The sequence below is a fragment of the Mchenga conophoros genome, linkage group LG3, assembly GCF_057382185.1.
Source record: "Mchenga conophoros isolate Kocher_MC1m ecotype Shallow Benthic linkage group LG3, M_conophoros_male_GT1.1, whole genome shotgun sequence".
NCBI lineage: Eukaryota > Metazoa > Chordata > Actinopteri > Cichliformes > Cichlidae > Mchenga > Mchenga conophoros.
The window spans coordinates 53,194,851-53,209,209 of NC_140528.1; the positions used below are offsets into that span (position 1 = coordinate 53,194,851).

Genomic DNA, 14,359 nt, shown 5'->3' on the forward strand with positions numbered 1-14,359 from the left:
AATATTGATTTCTACCAAACAGTTGAGATGTCCATCTATGGTAAAAGTATGAAATGTCATGCAAATACAAGTACATTAGATAATACAGTTGAGAAAAAATCAAATAAAGTGCCGAATTATAATTAAATTAATAACAAAACTATCCAGGCCATTGGATAAAGTTTATTTCTAGTAGCATGCCAGTGAACAATGCTGTTTCCATGCCATCAAATGAAAGTATTATATCAAACAACAAAATACATAGTTTTTTCATCTGCAAATGTGAAAGATGTGCTACAGCACAAAATACTCTCATTCAGGCCACTTCTGATTGAATGCTACTGTGCAAAAATGAGTTTTGTGTTTAAAATAGAATAGTGCAAATCAAGCACATCTGCTTGTGGTTTTGGTCGTTGGGGTCTTAGGGTGTAGCATTTATTCTGTGGTCTTGGAGAGCTGGATCATGGTTGTCCAACTCTAGATGCTGGCTTGTTAACTTGGTTCAGACACAGCCAGGTGGAAACCTTTTGAGAGCCATCGGTTTCTGGTCCGGTAGGGCACAGTCCCTCTTGTGGACCAGGTATTCAAGTCAAGGATGTATCCAAACAGTGTAATATGCCATCTCCTTAACTTTTAACTTGTAACTTGTCTTGTACAGGTGCAATAGCATATCAGAAAGTTTAATTCCTCCCATATGCTAATTATATACAGGGATGAGTGATGGGCATGGAATGGTGATCTGATGATGTTTAGGAGGTTGACACATTTCTTGTCAAACCATTGCATTGCAATCAGACCTTGATCAGCCTGTAATAACAGGCTTCATGGCCCTTCTTCATCAGGTCTTTGTCTGCCATCAGGGGAGCTCCACAGGTGCAGTTTGGTCATACAGTACCAATGCACCTGACACCCAAGGAGGTGTGCAAGTTCTGGACCAAGCTGAAACTTGTGAAGAACTGCGGTTCTTTTATGGGGTTGCATAGTGGTTTTTTTTTACAACTTTGGCCCCTTACAGGTAGCTTCTGTTCCTTTTCACTCAGGGGAGCATTGAAGAATGTAGACCCCCCTTGATACAGCAGCAAGTTGTGGATGATACCAGATGAACTTGCTTGGCAGAACAATTTAAAGCCACACTCATCTGGTTTGGTGGCAATATATTGGTGGAGAGTGCCAGCCCTTGTTGCTTCATATGAAACCATGACCTCAAACACACTGTGGTTGAAGGTGGGTGATATCATCAGAATCATCAGAAAGTTACAAAAATGACTTACTGAGGAAATTATTTCAGCCTATTCTTGCTGTGCTAACACTTAATGTGATTTATCAATAGCAATGGATAAACAAAATGGGTCTAGTGGTCTGATTTTATGGCAAATAGTCAATTTTAATAACATTTAGGTTATGTTAGCATTAGCACCACAAAGGGACAAATCAACCTTTTGTTTGACCACTTTTTAAAAAAATATTAAACATTTAATTTCACTTTTTTAATGCTGTCAAGTGACATACATCTGTTTAGTAAGTCCTCCAACACTATCATATATCAAAAAATGTTATCTTCCTACCTTAGTTTTATTGGGAGAGGGATAAGCAGAGCCAACAGTTTCCATTTGCAGTGCCTTCTGATGGATTTTTTTGGCATTACAGATGTAAACCAATTGGTAGAAAAGACTCAATAAGGTAGGTCAATTTCAGTGAAAGCCTCAGTTAGATATAGGGCCTGAAAATGTGCTCTACCAATTGGTTGACCAGAACACTAAAGGGTTTTAAACAGTGTACAGTGACATCAATGTGTTGATGCATGTAAGTAAGCACACAGGTGAAATGTTATGTTTATTGTGGTTTAAAGACATTAATTAAACATCTATACATGAGTTTGGTCATGATCAGGTTCAGAGTCGCCCATTCCAGAGATCATGAGTCTGCTGAACACACAAATCAGCTGCTTCTTACTCCATCAGAAAGAGCCAGGACTAGGATCAGGATCCTGCCTCATTAATTGAAAAACAGAGTATGATCTAGATAAAGAGATAAGGACAGAGTCAATAAGAAACTCTTTATCCACATGAGGACAACTGATCTCAATCAAACATCAACAACAATGATTCAGTGAAGTCCCTAGTTTAAATGCATGGACTCTGTCTGCTCTGAAAAACAGGTCTGAACTGGTGTGAAATCCTATAAGTCTGAGAGGGAGATGCCTGAGGCCTGAAGCAGCTGAGGTTGTCTAAATAAGGGACTAATATCTAATCAGAGGACAGCAGATAAAATATAGAGTTCAAAAATACACATGTGATTGTGTTAATTGGTAATTTAGCTTCCAATGCAATATTAGAATAAAAAATTGTAATAAAAGCTCAGACTCAGGCCCTTTAGATGGAGAGCCAATCCAGACCTCTTATTCAGGGATAGCTGGGATCCACCACATTTGAACGCATCAGTGAAATTAGACTGGGGCCTAAATATGGACTTAAAACTTGTCTAAACTTGTGAGAAATTAAATTCACTAGCTGAAAGTGAATATAGAACATAAACAGGCTAACAAAAAGGCTGACATAAACGCTTGCCAAATGGTCTGTGAGTGTGAGTCCTGGTCTAACCTGGGGCTTTCCACCTGTAGAGAAAACATCCAGCCAAAAGTAAGATCAGACCCAGGGTCAGTATAGAGGCTCCGATGGCAATCAGCGTGGTTGATTCAGGAGTTGATTTGTCTGAGGACGGCTCTGAGTCGGACAGGTGACAGATAGAGGCCAACAGTCAAACAGACAGGTTAGCAGTCAAATACATATTTCTGTGGACAGACAGACAGGTATTTACCCCAGTCAGTGATCAGAGGTTCCTTCAGGCTAGCGTGCTCCACCACACAGGAGATGTTCTCGCCAGACCTTCAACACAAAGACCACTGATTCACAAACCACTCACAGAATGGATCCGGAAATGAACCAGGATCTGATGTGGACTGACCTGGGTGTGTACTCCAGGTAGGAGTGAGTCTGGTAGTACCAATCACCATTTGCCATCTCCTTAGTGGAAGTGACATCAGAGGTGACTTCCTGTCCGTCTCTGAGCCAGCTCACTTTGATCTCACTGGGAAAGAAGTCGTAGACGCTGCAGACCAACATGGCAGGATGGTGACCAGAAAGTGGGGTCTTGGACTTAATTCTGACACTGGGCCGAACTAAAAACCACACAGACATTATATTACCATTGTGGCAATATTATGTGTAATGGGATAGAATCATCTGTAATCTACCTATAGAAAATGTGTTAGCTGTCAGAATAATGGCATAATTTTGGTTATTTGTAATTAAATAAATTAGAATTGCAAATTTCAAATCAATTTTATTTATATTGCTTCAAATCACAACAGTTGCCTATTGTAAAAATTGTATTTTATGTAATTTATTGTAAAATCCCTACATTAATATAAGGAAATAAGAAAAAAAATGCAACAATCATATGACCCCTATGAGCAAGAGTTTTGGTGAGAAAACTGAAGGCTCTCCCTCACATTCTACTTTTAAATACTCTAGGAATGACAAGTAAGCCTGCAGTGCGAGAGCGAAGTGCCTAATGGCATGATATGGCACTGTAAAGTCATTAAGATAAGATGAGGTTATTATTGAGGAGCAGGATTTTAAATTAAATTCTGGATTTAACAGGAAGCCACTGAAGGGAAGCCAATACAGGAGAAATATGCTTTCTCTTTCTAATTCATAATTTCTAATATCATAATTTTATTAATATCGTATTTTTACTACTTCCTTTATTACACCCTAAGCTCATGAATAATTTATTGGGGTCATAAATCACTCTGTTTGACATAAGGGGCATAATATCACTCTCTCGAATGAACTAGTTTTTCAGCGTCACTCTGAGACAGGATATTTCTAATTTTAGAGATGTTGCACAAATGGAAAAAAGCAGTCCTACATATTTGTTTAATAAGTGTATTGAAGGACATCCTGGTAAAAAAAATGACACTTTTTTTCAAATTGCAATTATTAATTAACACTAACAGTATCAGGAAGCAAATGCTTCCTGGCCATCCAGTGAAACTGTTGGGAAGACAGCGTTGGAGAAACATGAACATTTTATTTATACTGTATAATCTGCAGATTCTGACAGAAATCTGCAACTATCCTTTGAAGCACCACTCCTCTCTAAAACAGCAATAAGGATAATTATTAGGTTATTTACATTATTATGTAAATAACAAAATAACTTAAAGCAAAAATTGGGAAACGTAAAGTCCGAAGTCTTTATATTAAGGGCCATCATTCAAACAATACTGTTGCTCTGGGTCTAAACAGAGCGCGTTGTGTGTGACGTCTTCTTTTGCACATGCGGGCCTCTTTAAGGGTTCACACGAGAGCGTTTGCTGTCGCATTTTATTTGTAGTGTGAACAAGCAGACAAAAAAATCGGATTTGAAGAAGCTCAAGTTTTGCCACCAGCATTCAATGCAAGCTGTATTTACACAAATATTTGTTAAATCATCTTCTACTTTTTAACTTCTAATTAAAGTTTTAATTAATCCTGAAATAATTTAATAAAAAACTTTTCATTGTTAAAAAACTTTGTTTCTTGAATTTTAAAGAAACAGAACTCCAGTAGACTCCAAATTTCTAAACAAATTTAAACCTTCAGGAGTTTAAGGATTAAACTGAGTGATTCAGAGTGTTGGTCGCTGTGTGGCTGAACATGATGCCCTGATGATGTTGCGCAACTACACACTCACCTGACTTAGCTAGAACAGCCCGATCATGAACATCAATGTTATGGTAACAATATTGCACTACCATTTGTCTCATTGAATTCAGCCGTGCAGTATTATTGTTCCAGAGCATTGCCAGCTCCACTCCATGCTCAGTGAATCCAACATACTTCCCCACACTGCTGCTGAACCTGATGTACTCTATCTTCTTGTAATAGCGAGAGTAGATGTACTCGATGTGCTTCAGCGCAGTGGAGTTAAATTCACAGCGTTCCACCCTATACTCTAAAAATCCATCTGAAGAACAAAACAGAACATCAGTGAAGTGCAGACTGTGGAGAACTGATCATACCTGTATAATACCTGTATAATAGATGATAAAGTATAAACTGTATGTTATATTGATGAGTCTATTGATCAATGAACCATGTATTGATCAACAATATACAGACCAAAGATGGATGTATTGATTGGTAATAGTGTGTTGATCAGTGCATTGATCATACCTGCAGTGCGGATGCTGATGAAGAGGAGGGTGAAGCAGAGAAAAGATGAAGCCATGTTCCTGAGTGCTCTTAACAAACTGCCTCAGGCTGACTGAGAGCTGCTTTAAAAGCCAGATGACATAGTCACTTGATCACAGCATCACCTGTTAATAGGAAGAACTCTCTCAGAAAGGTTTCATCTGTAGTTTATAACCCCACCCTGCCACACCCCTTTTTTCTCTAGCTAATGCAGTCCTAGGTATTAATGCGACTGAGGACTGAGGCTGTTCAGATGGAAACACTGTGACTTATTTGTTCAGATAAAGATAAACTAAATACAAAATGATTTGGCTTTTATAAAGTGTGATATTATCTATTGTTAAGCAAATATACTGGAACCAGCAGGTTCATCATGTTCATTAGTCAAAGTAAACTTTATCGCTACATACAGTATCATTATTGATGACAGTACGTGTTAGACAAAGTAAAGTTTGAATTTGTTTGAAGACCTGAAACATTTAAGTGTGATAAACACATCAACAGTATTTTCATGATTGATTATGGTGATTTACTCGGAGGTCAGAACCACATCTCTAACTCTGGAACTGCATGAGCCTGTGGACATCAGTTAAGCTGTTAATGAACCTGCAGTCAGCTGAGACTGAATAAATTACATGGATGAGTGATGAAATCTTTCTCCCACTGAAAACATCACATCCAGATGAACAGAATCAACTTTTTGAAATTTTCTTACCTGGATGACTGAGCATGTATCAAGACATTATTGATCAGTTCTACAGATCTTTAATCAGTGATTCTACAGTAAATGATTCCGAGGAGCCGACTGACAGTGTAAAAGCTTCATTACTGTCCACAGACTCATGCAGTTACAGGGTTAGACATTTGATCTGACCTCAAGGTAAATCACAAGTGAAAAAGTGTTTGCCCCCTTCCTGATTTTTTTTCTGTATTTTTATATTAATATGATGTGACTGTGAAAAAAAAATCAGTAACTAATTACTTACGGTTCCAAAAAAGTAATCCTGTTACTTTCTGATTACTTGTTTTCAAAAGTAATTAATTGCTTAGTTAGTTACTTTTTAAAAACATGACACACAAGCTGAATAGGTAATAAAGCAATAATTACCTGCATAATCCATCATATAAAATGTAATCAAATGAAAAAGTTTGTTTTTAAAACTTGCTTTATTAGTTTTAGTCTTTTAACTTTATGCATCAAGCAAAAATGAAATTAAATGCAACAGTCTTTGACTTGAAGAAATTTGTTTAACATTTAAACCTATATTCTGCACATTCCAGCATATAAAATAAAACATTTTTTTTTGCGTTTACACTGACTCTTTCAAATAGATGCAAGTAAAACACAGCAGAAAATCAATAAATACCAAGACTCAGCGGCACTAAGCCCTGTTGCTCTTCAATCTATTTTCACCTGTATAGCAGGAGTGGGGTAGGCGGAGGTTTGCCCTGGTGCAGGTGTGCTGCAGCGGTCATGTTAGTGGAAGGATCCGGGAGTTTCTCTGTGAATTTCACATTCCTGTGGCAGCGTACTTGGTGCTTGCTCAGAAGTTTATGGGTTTTTTTCGCTGTAGAAAGAAGTTTTCAGTGTATAGCGGACACTAATGTTTTTGTCACTTTTTATGAAACAAACTCAAAGTAAGGTCAGTACTTCCATGCTTTAAAGGCGGCACAGTCATACTCTCTCCCGCACTCGATATATAATCCATTGTTGATCTGCACAAGTCTGTTACCACGAATGTCACACATGCTAATATCATTGTCGTGAGACAAGCTTTAGCTTGGCACACACCTGGGGAACACAGCCGAACAGAATCTATCTGACGAGACAGGACAGGCAAACCGGAATATGAAGCACACGGAATGAGGGACTGCCAAAATTACAGTTTAGCAATGCAGTAACGCAGCGTGCTTACTGGAAAGTAACAGTAATCTAATTACCTTTATTGCAATAGTAATCCCTTACTTTACTTGTTACTTGAAAAAAGTAATCGGTTTACAGTTACTGCCCATCTCTGGTGGTGAATCACATCTTCCAGCTTCACTTAGTCCAACATTTACTGTCATCTGTTACAATAAACATGATGAACGTGCTGGTTCCAGTATCTCTGCTTTACTGATCATCCAAAACAGAAAATAATATCACACTTTATAGAAGCCAAATCATGTTGTATTTGGTTTATCTTTATCTGAACAAATGGGTCATATGTTTCAATTTGAACAGTCCAAAAACTTTGGACCACATAATGCTACCAGCTTAATCCTCGGTCACATTAACACCTGGCACTGCATTAGCTAGAGAAGAAAGGGATTAATTGATTGATTGATTGATTGATTGATTGATTGACTCATTCATTCATTCATTGATTCATTGATTGATTGATTGATTGATTGATTGATTGATTGATTGATTGACTCATTCATTGATTCATTGATTGATTCATTGATTCACTGATTGATTGATTGATTGATTGATTGATTGATTGATTGATTGATTGATTGATTGATTGATTGATTGATCGTACTTTATTCATCCCGAGGGATGTGGCAGGGTGGTGTGATAAACTATCCAAAAAACCTCTGTGAGAGTTCTTCCTGTTAACAGGTGATGCTGTGGTCACGTGACTCTACACAGTAAAAAAATGAGTGTCAGTTTTGCAGAGTTGATTTCAACTCTGTTTCAAATAACCTTTTGTCCCACTCAAAATTAGAGTAAAATTTACTCTAGGGCCAGTCTTAACTTTTTAGTTTTAACTCCTCTCAATTTGGTGTCGAAATGAATAATGAAATGTTCGGAGAAATAAGATTACACTTTACACAGCTTGTTTTTTTTACTACAAATGCAGTTTAATAATAACACACTAATGTGTAATAATATTTCACTTCTATTTCTCTGTAGTGTAATTTTTTATATTCATCATATTCAGTTCATCATCATCAGGTTGTCAACATTAAAGACAACTAAATCTTGCTTTGTCCTTTGTCAACTCATAGGCATAGGAATGCTTTTGAAAGGCTACTGCACATGATGGCAAATTGAGCAGCACTGGTTTCTCATGTATTATCAAAACTTACTCAATCTGGTAAAACAGAGGCATCAGACACTACTTTAACATTGTTTATCCCTTTTACATTCAGAGAGACATACTTTAAATCACTCATTGCAGGATCTGGTTATTTAAATCATGTAGAGTGGTAGCAACAGTAAAAGTATCAGCCTCATAAATTAACTTATAAGAAAGACTCCAAACGCATGAATCATGATTCACAAGCCCAACTGACTCCCTGACTCATCCCTGTTGGTGTTAGCAAACTAATTTCATTAGAAGAAATATATCTAGCTTATAATTAAAATTGTGGAGAAAAACACGAAGTATCCAGTATCTTAACAAAAACATTTCTGCTCTGTACTGGAAGAAAAAACCCTGAGTAGAAACTCACATCAACGGTGCAAGTTAGGCGCACCGGCACAAAAGTTAGGCGCACTCAAATATTTCAACCGCATCGCTTAAAACCGCAGTTTTACATGTGCACTTTTTTGGAGGGGAAATTGCAGTCCATACAGACAATATTCATTTGTAAATTATTAACTAACAATCTTGTACTTAAAGTGCTTTGGCAATATTGTAGACAATGTTAAACTTAATCATCACATCAGCCTCCTCTGACGACCTGTTTGCTGTTGCATGCTGCTGAAAGGCAGTGGGGAGAGGGGGCACTTGGGCAGTGCATTTATTGCAGCATATAATGTGTTTTCTGGATACACTGTGTTTTTTCAGCATTCAAAGATTAATGGCACTGTGTCAGAGCTGGCTATGAACTTCAGACGGATCAGGCCTTAACTTAACAAAAAAGTTATCAATAGTTATTTTCATCTTTTCTTATTACCCACAGCTACATCCACTTCTGTCGGGCCTCACTAGGGCTGGGTATCATCACTGATTTCAATAATCCATTCGATTCTGGTTCTCAAAGTCCTGATTCGATTCAATTTAGCCTCAGACTGTCAGAAATATTATAATTCTCATCATTTATCAGTACTGATGTATGTGAGACTTCATCAGAATTGTGAACATCACAGCAGATGCTTTTGTGTCAAAGTAACTGAGAATAAAACACAGAAAAACAAGAAGGAGATTTTTCTGGCCTGGCTTTTTATAGCAGATAACCTTAAAAATATTCTGTAATTTTGCATAATTTTAAAAAGTTTATTTTTCTTCAGTATTGAACAGCAGAAACTATGCTTTCTTGTCCGAGGTCATTTAAGTGAAAAAAAAAAGAAAAGAAAAGAAAAATACAGCGGCCGACAGCGCTGTAATCAACGGTAGACTGTTGGGTAATAAGCGAATGAATAATGCAGAAAACAGATTTGAGACGGGAAACTGTTCTTGAAGTACAGAGAGAGAGAGAGAGAGCTAGCTGTGCATGAAGTGTGATTTTTATCGTGGTGGAAGCAAAACAGCAAAAGTCAGAGGGAATTCATGACGACATTTATCAAATGTGAAGCGTAGTTTGCTGCTTCTTTTGCTGCTGGCTCTGTGAATTTTAGTTGGAGAGAGACAAAACCTGCAGCTCAGAATCAGCGCAAAAAGACGTGAACACAGAGCTCCGACAGCGTGTCCGTCTACGGGCCGTCGGGTGAGAAAGCCGAGAAAGACAAAGTTGATTCTAATGCGTCGGTCCGTTCTGTGTTTACGTCTTTGTGTGGAATCCGTGTACCTGCTCTCATTTGCTGTTTGGTGGTTGTTGAAATAGTTTTGTGAGCTTTAATCTGAGAATCTGGCGTTTCTGGCAAAATACGTTTATGTTTAAAAGTCGATTCAGGATTTAATGAATCGACATTGCCTTATTCTAGTGATGTGTCAGTTGCGAACGAAACGGCTCTTAGAGTCTTTGAAGTGAACAACACGAGCCTTTTTTTTTCTTTCTCTCACCCTCAGGAGGGAAAGAGAGAGAAAGAGAGCCAGGGACAACAACGTCACACTAGAAAGGTAATAATCCAGAACTATTTTCAGTTGCAGATGATTCAGAAGGATTCAGAAGGTTTATTCATGCAGGCCCATATGACAGAGAATGTGCATCTTCTTTTTGTTTTCATATTTTAATTTATATTTAATTGTGTTGTGGTTTGCAGTGTTTTGTGTTGTTTCACTTTAAATTTCACGGCCAATCAGAGAAGTCCCGCCCCTGACTATCTCTGATTGGTTTAGTCCAGGATAGGGGCATAATGTGTGTCTGTTGTTCTTCCATTGCAATGCAGTAGTGAAACACATAACACTTCTGGACAGTGAGTGAGGCAGCTGAGATCTAAGATCAATAAATCTTAAATCTAAGTGGATAATATTTCTCTTTGCTAGAAGTGTTATTTATTGCTGCATATTACCCTTTACTAAACAAATAGTTTGGTCTTTTAGGTTGCACTCATCCAGCAGATCACACATGTATCATTCAGCTGATACTGATTATTAATGAAATATAACAAAACAAAAAACTGACTCATGTTTACAGGTGAGGATTTATTTGAAATTCAGGTTTATTTATATCTGTCTGAATCATATAGATGGAATGAAGGCAAAGATAGTCAACAGATAAAACTGAGTTTAAAAAAACGTAAAAAGGCAGATGGATTGTTTCAGACTGACTATGAAGTCCCTTTTGGATAGCTTTCTGATTGGTTAATATTACTTGTCATTTTTATGTTACTGGCATTTTAAACTGAATCTGTTTAACAGTGTGAAAATAAAGTGAACTTAAGGCTCCATGTAAACACAGCCAGGGTCACATGAATGAAGATCAGAGAGCAGAGCAGCATCCTTAAACGACATTGTCTACACAAGCACTGTGGTTGATGATGTCTGTGGTTGACATCATCAACCACAGACGATCAGATGCATTTGTTTGCTTTGAGGATGAAGAAGGTTCCACCTGCAGCACAGAGCACGCCGATAATCACACCGAGTCCACAGAACACTGCAGGTCCAAGGCTGGGCTTATGTTTCTCAGGCGTCTCAGGTGTGTCCACATCTGGAGGCAGAAACAGACACATGACACAGACACAATCGTTCAGACTTAATCGTTCTGATTAATTACAGCTCAATAATGTGAACTGCATGAGCTGAAAACTGTCAGCTCATTAACTAAAGTTAGCTGTTCAGGTTAATACTCAGCCAAGGCTTTGTGAAATCTGCAGACAGAAACACGAAGACATGAAACTTCATAATTATGCACTATTGTCTCTGTATTTCAGTCTGTCTCCTCTGTTTAAATAAAAGTGTTTCTCACTATAGATCTTGATCAGTGGTTTGGTCAGACCCAGATGTTCCACTGTACAGCTGTAGACGTCTCCCTGCTTTGGGATGAACTGCAGTCTGGCGATCTGGGTGAAGGTTCCATTTTTGTTGGGATAGGGATTGTTGATGCTGGATCCTCCAGTCGTAATCTGTCCATTCTTGGTCCAGGAGACTTTGACAGGAGCAGGATAGAAACCAGTCACATGACAGACCAAAGTGTTTTTAGCTCTGAGCTCCACCTCGTTTCTGGTGTAGATCGTCACACCTGAAGGAGCATCTGTACACAAACACAAGTCAGTTCGATGATGGTCAAGGAATCCGCAGAGTAGAATATCTCTTGTCTTAATCTTAGATAAGTTACTCCCTCAATGAGCCTGTCAGGTCTATCAGCATGGAAACACAACAGCGTTTTCAATAAAGAAACTTCAATGAGAATATACATGTGATAAAATACCAAACAGTCATATGGCAGTGAAATGGTCAGTGGGACCCATATAGAACCTCCTGCTCTAAAACCTGAAATGAAAATCTTGAGCTTTTGGAACTTGAAAGTGTTGAAGAAAATCTTCAAAACAAATAAATGTAGAGGTTTGTGAGTTAGTAATGGTTTGTACTGGGAAAGTATGGAACATACAGTAAGATGGACACCCCTATGTCAGCCAAATATATAATTTGTGTAATATACTTGGATATTTATACTTGAGCTATTTTTATATTTTGTAACTTTGTAATATGTTGTAATATTTAACTTAGTTTAGTCTGCTACTGTTCTCACTGTCTTGGAGAAAGTGCGACCACGTAATTTCTTCTGGGAATAATAAAGTATTCTGATTCTGGTTTATGAAACCCACCACACACCACATCATTTATAACCTAACCTCATTAATCACGTGACACTGATGACAACATTTACATCAAAGTAAATTTAATTCCCTATTTTAGTTGATTAATGTAGATTGAATGTTGTTATCAGTTTGTGTGTGCCTGTATGTGTTTACCACGTTGTGGAGGGAAGTCCTTCATAGCCGTCTCACTAAGCTGCAGGAACTGTCTGCAGCCATATAAATTAGCCACGGCGATTTTATAAGCTCCATCTCCGAAGCTGATGGGTTGAACAAAAGGTGGCTGAGGATAAACATCCATCTGTTTCTCAAAGTCTGCGTACCAAAGTTCTTCACGATTCAGTCCAAACATGACCCCTCCATGAATGTATGAACAGCCAACGACATGGATGTCTGTATGTAGAGCTGAAACACATTAATGCAATTAAATGCTGATATTCTGATCAATAAGCGGCTGACTGTCTGTCAGTTTAAAGAGAGAAACTCACCATCAGCAGAGCCCCAGAGCACATAGGAGAGGAAGAGGAGCAGCTCCTTCATCTTCATCAGCAGTTCTCACTGACGAATAGAGTTAAACTGTGACTGTATGAAGTCTCTGAGTGAACTGGCAGAAAGTGCAGCAGCAGGTGAGCTCTAACACACACACAGCCAATCACAGAGCTCACAGCTAGTGATGTGATACAGCCTCTTAGAAATAAACATTCCTGTTCTCTGTAAGTCATTGTGTGATTTAAAACAAATACATCAAAGAGACTTTATTTGTATCATGTAGACAATACTTTGCAAATTTTGAACTAAAACTTTTAAAATATATTTCTGTAAAATAAAAACTAAATTGTAATGTTTAAAGTCATTTAGAGTTTTCAGATTGAATCATCTCAAGCATCAGACACATCAGAAAAAAATCAGATGTGTCTGATTTTCCATTTCTTAGATTATTTGTAAAAGATGACTGATTCATGAGGTAACATGTATTCATGTGCAGCTAATATGCAGATAAGGACTTTACTTAGATAACAGATCAGTGTATAAAATTTGAGATGTAGTTTAAGATTAAAGAACTGAATTAAAAGTGTTTCACTCACTTCCATCATAATAAATGTTGATGTGTCTACTCTGTCCCTACCCCTTAGAACTTTATGGACTCCCATTTTCCTCCGAGATAAGACAGGTTTCTTCTTATAGTGATTAAAATGTATTTACTTTATTAAGTGTAAAAACAAACATGTGTTTAGATCACAGACTGTACATAAAAGATGGATGTAGTCACTGTGGTGTTACTGGTTCATTTCTGGAATTAACATAAACAGATGTCAGCAGAATTAGAGATTATCAAGAAGGGCATGACGAGATGATTCTGAACAGGTGTCGAAGGACAACGCCACCTGGGACTATAGAAATAATTTCAAAGAAAGATAGAGATAAGCAAATGAAGCCAAACGCCCAAGCCTTCACTGCATTTGCAAGGCAAGAGGCTTGGGATTTTGCTTTGCAAATTAGCTTTTCACTTACTTCCATACATCAGGCCCTGATGACTCACCACTGCTAACTGTGGAAGAAATTCTGGATCAATTGATAGGCTCAGACAGTAAAAAAAGATGGAACATGCATCGCTTTTTTGGAAAGGCTGCATGAGAAAGCCTCCTCTCTTTAATAACAAGTAGCATCTGAAAAATGATCTGCTGTAATAGAGTTATGTGAAAAAAGTATTTGCCCCTTACTCATTTCTTAGTTTTTGCATATTTGTCACATTTAGATGTTTCATATCATTAAAAATATACACTTTAAAAAATAACCCTAGTAAGAAAAATGTGCAGTTATTAAATTATATTTAATTTATTAAGAAAAAGCTTCAGTTTAAATGCAAACCCAGTTTAAATTAAACCCAGGCCTCATCACTGCTAGACCTACTGATTCAGAAATCAATTAATTGGAGAATTTGTATCGGAATTGCAGGAGCAGGACCACGCCTCCAAACACGCTCCTTCCAGTTGTCATCTATATAAGT

General features: G+C 37.6%; 2 protein-coding genes across 2 annotated transcripts; both read right to left on the bottom strand.

The window, feature by feature from the left end:
• Positions 1 to 1,331: 1,331 nt before the first annotated feature.
• On the bottom strand, positions 1,332 to 5,273 carry LOC146579469 (H-2 class II histocompatibility antigen, E-S beta chain-like). Its single transcript, XM_085269339.1, has 6 exons — positions 5,202 to 5,273; positions 4,720 to 4,992; positions 2,944 to 3,157; positions 2,797 to 2,864; positions 2,580 to 2,702; positions 1,332 to 1,997 (listed from the first exon to the last, which is right to left on the bottom strand). Exons 1-6 carry the CDS (start codon positions 5,254 to 5,256, stop codon positions 1,975 to 1,977), a joined length of 756 nt encoding a protein of 251 aa, XP_085125465.1. The 5' UTR covers positions 5,257 to 5,273; the 3' UTR covers positions 1,332 to 1,974.
• A 5,442-nt stretch (positions 5,274 to 10,715) lies between these two features.
• LOC146579470 (HLA class II histocompatibility antigen, DR alpha chain-like) lies at positions 10,716 to 12,951 on the bottom strand. Its single transcript, XM_085269342.1, has 4 exons — positions 12,840 to 12,951; positions 12,508 to 12,756; positions 11,502 to 11,786; positions 10,716 to 11,243 (listed from the first exon to the last, which is right to left on the bottom strand). Exons 1-4 carry the CDS (start codon positions 12,895 to 12,897, stop codon positions 11,104 to 11,106), a joined length of 732 nt encoding a protein of 243 aa, XP_085125468.1. The 5' UTR covers positions 12,898 to 12,951; the 3' UTR covers positions 10,716 to 11,103.
• Between the last annotated feature and the right edge of the window lie 1,408 nt (positions 12,952 to 14,359).

Coding starts and splice junctions, on each gene's coding strand:
- LOC146579470 (XM_085269342.1), bottom strand. CDS start 12,897: ATGAAGATGAAGGAGCTGCTCCTCTTCCTCTCCTATGTGCTCTGGGGC. Junction 11,787..12,507: donor GGACTTCCCTCCACAACGTG/GTAAACACATAC, acceptor GTTTGTGTACAG/ATGCTCCTTCAGGTGTGACG. Junction 11,244..11,501: donor ACCACTGATCAAGATCTATA/GTGAGAAACACT, acceptor TTCTGCCTCCAG/ATGTGGACACACCTGAGACG.
- LOC146579469 (XM_085269339.1), bottom strand. CDS start 5,256: ATGGCTTCATCTTTTCTCTGCTTCACCCTCCTCTTCATCAGCATCCGC. Junction 2,865..2,943: donor TACCTGGAGTACACACCCAG/GTCAGTCCACAT, acceptor TTTGTGTTGAAG/GTCTGGCGAGAACATCTCCT. Junction 1,998..2,579: donor CTACAGGTGGAAAGCCCCAG/GTTAGACCAGGA, acceptor CTCTTTATCTAG/ATCATACTCTGTTTTTCAAT.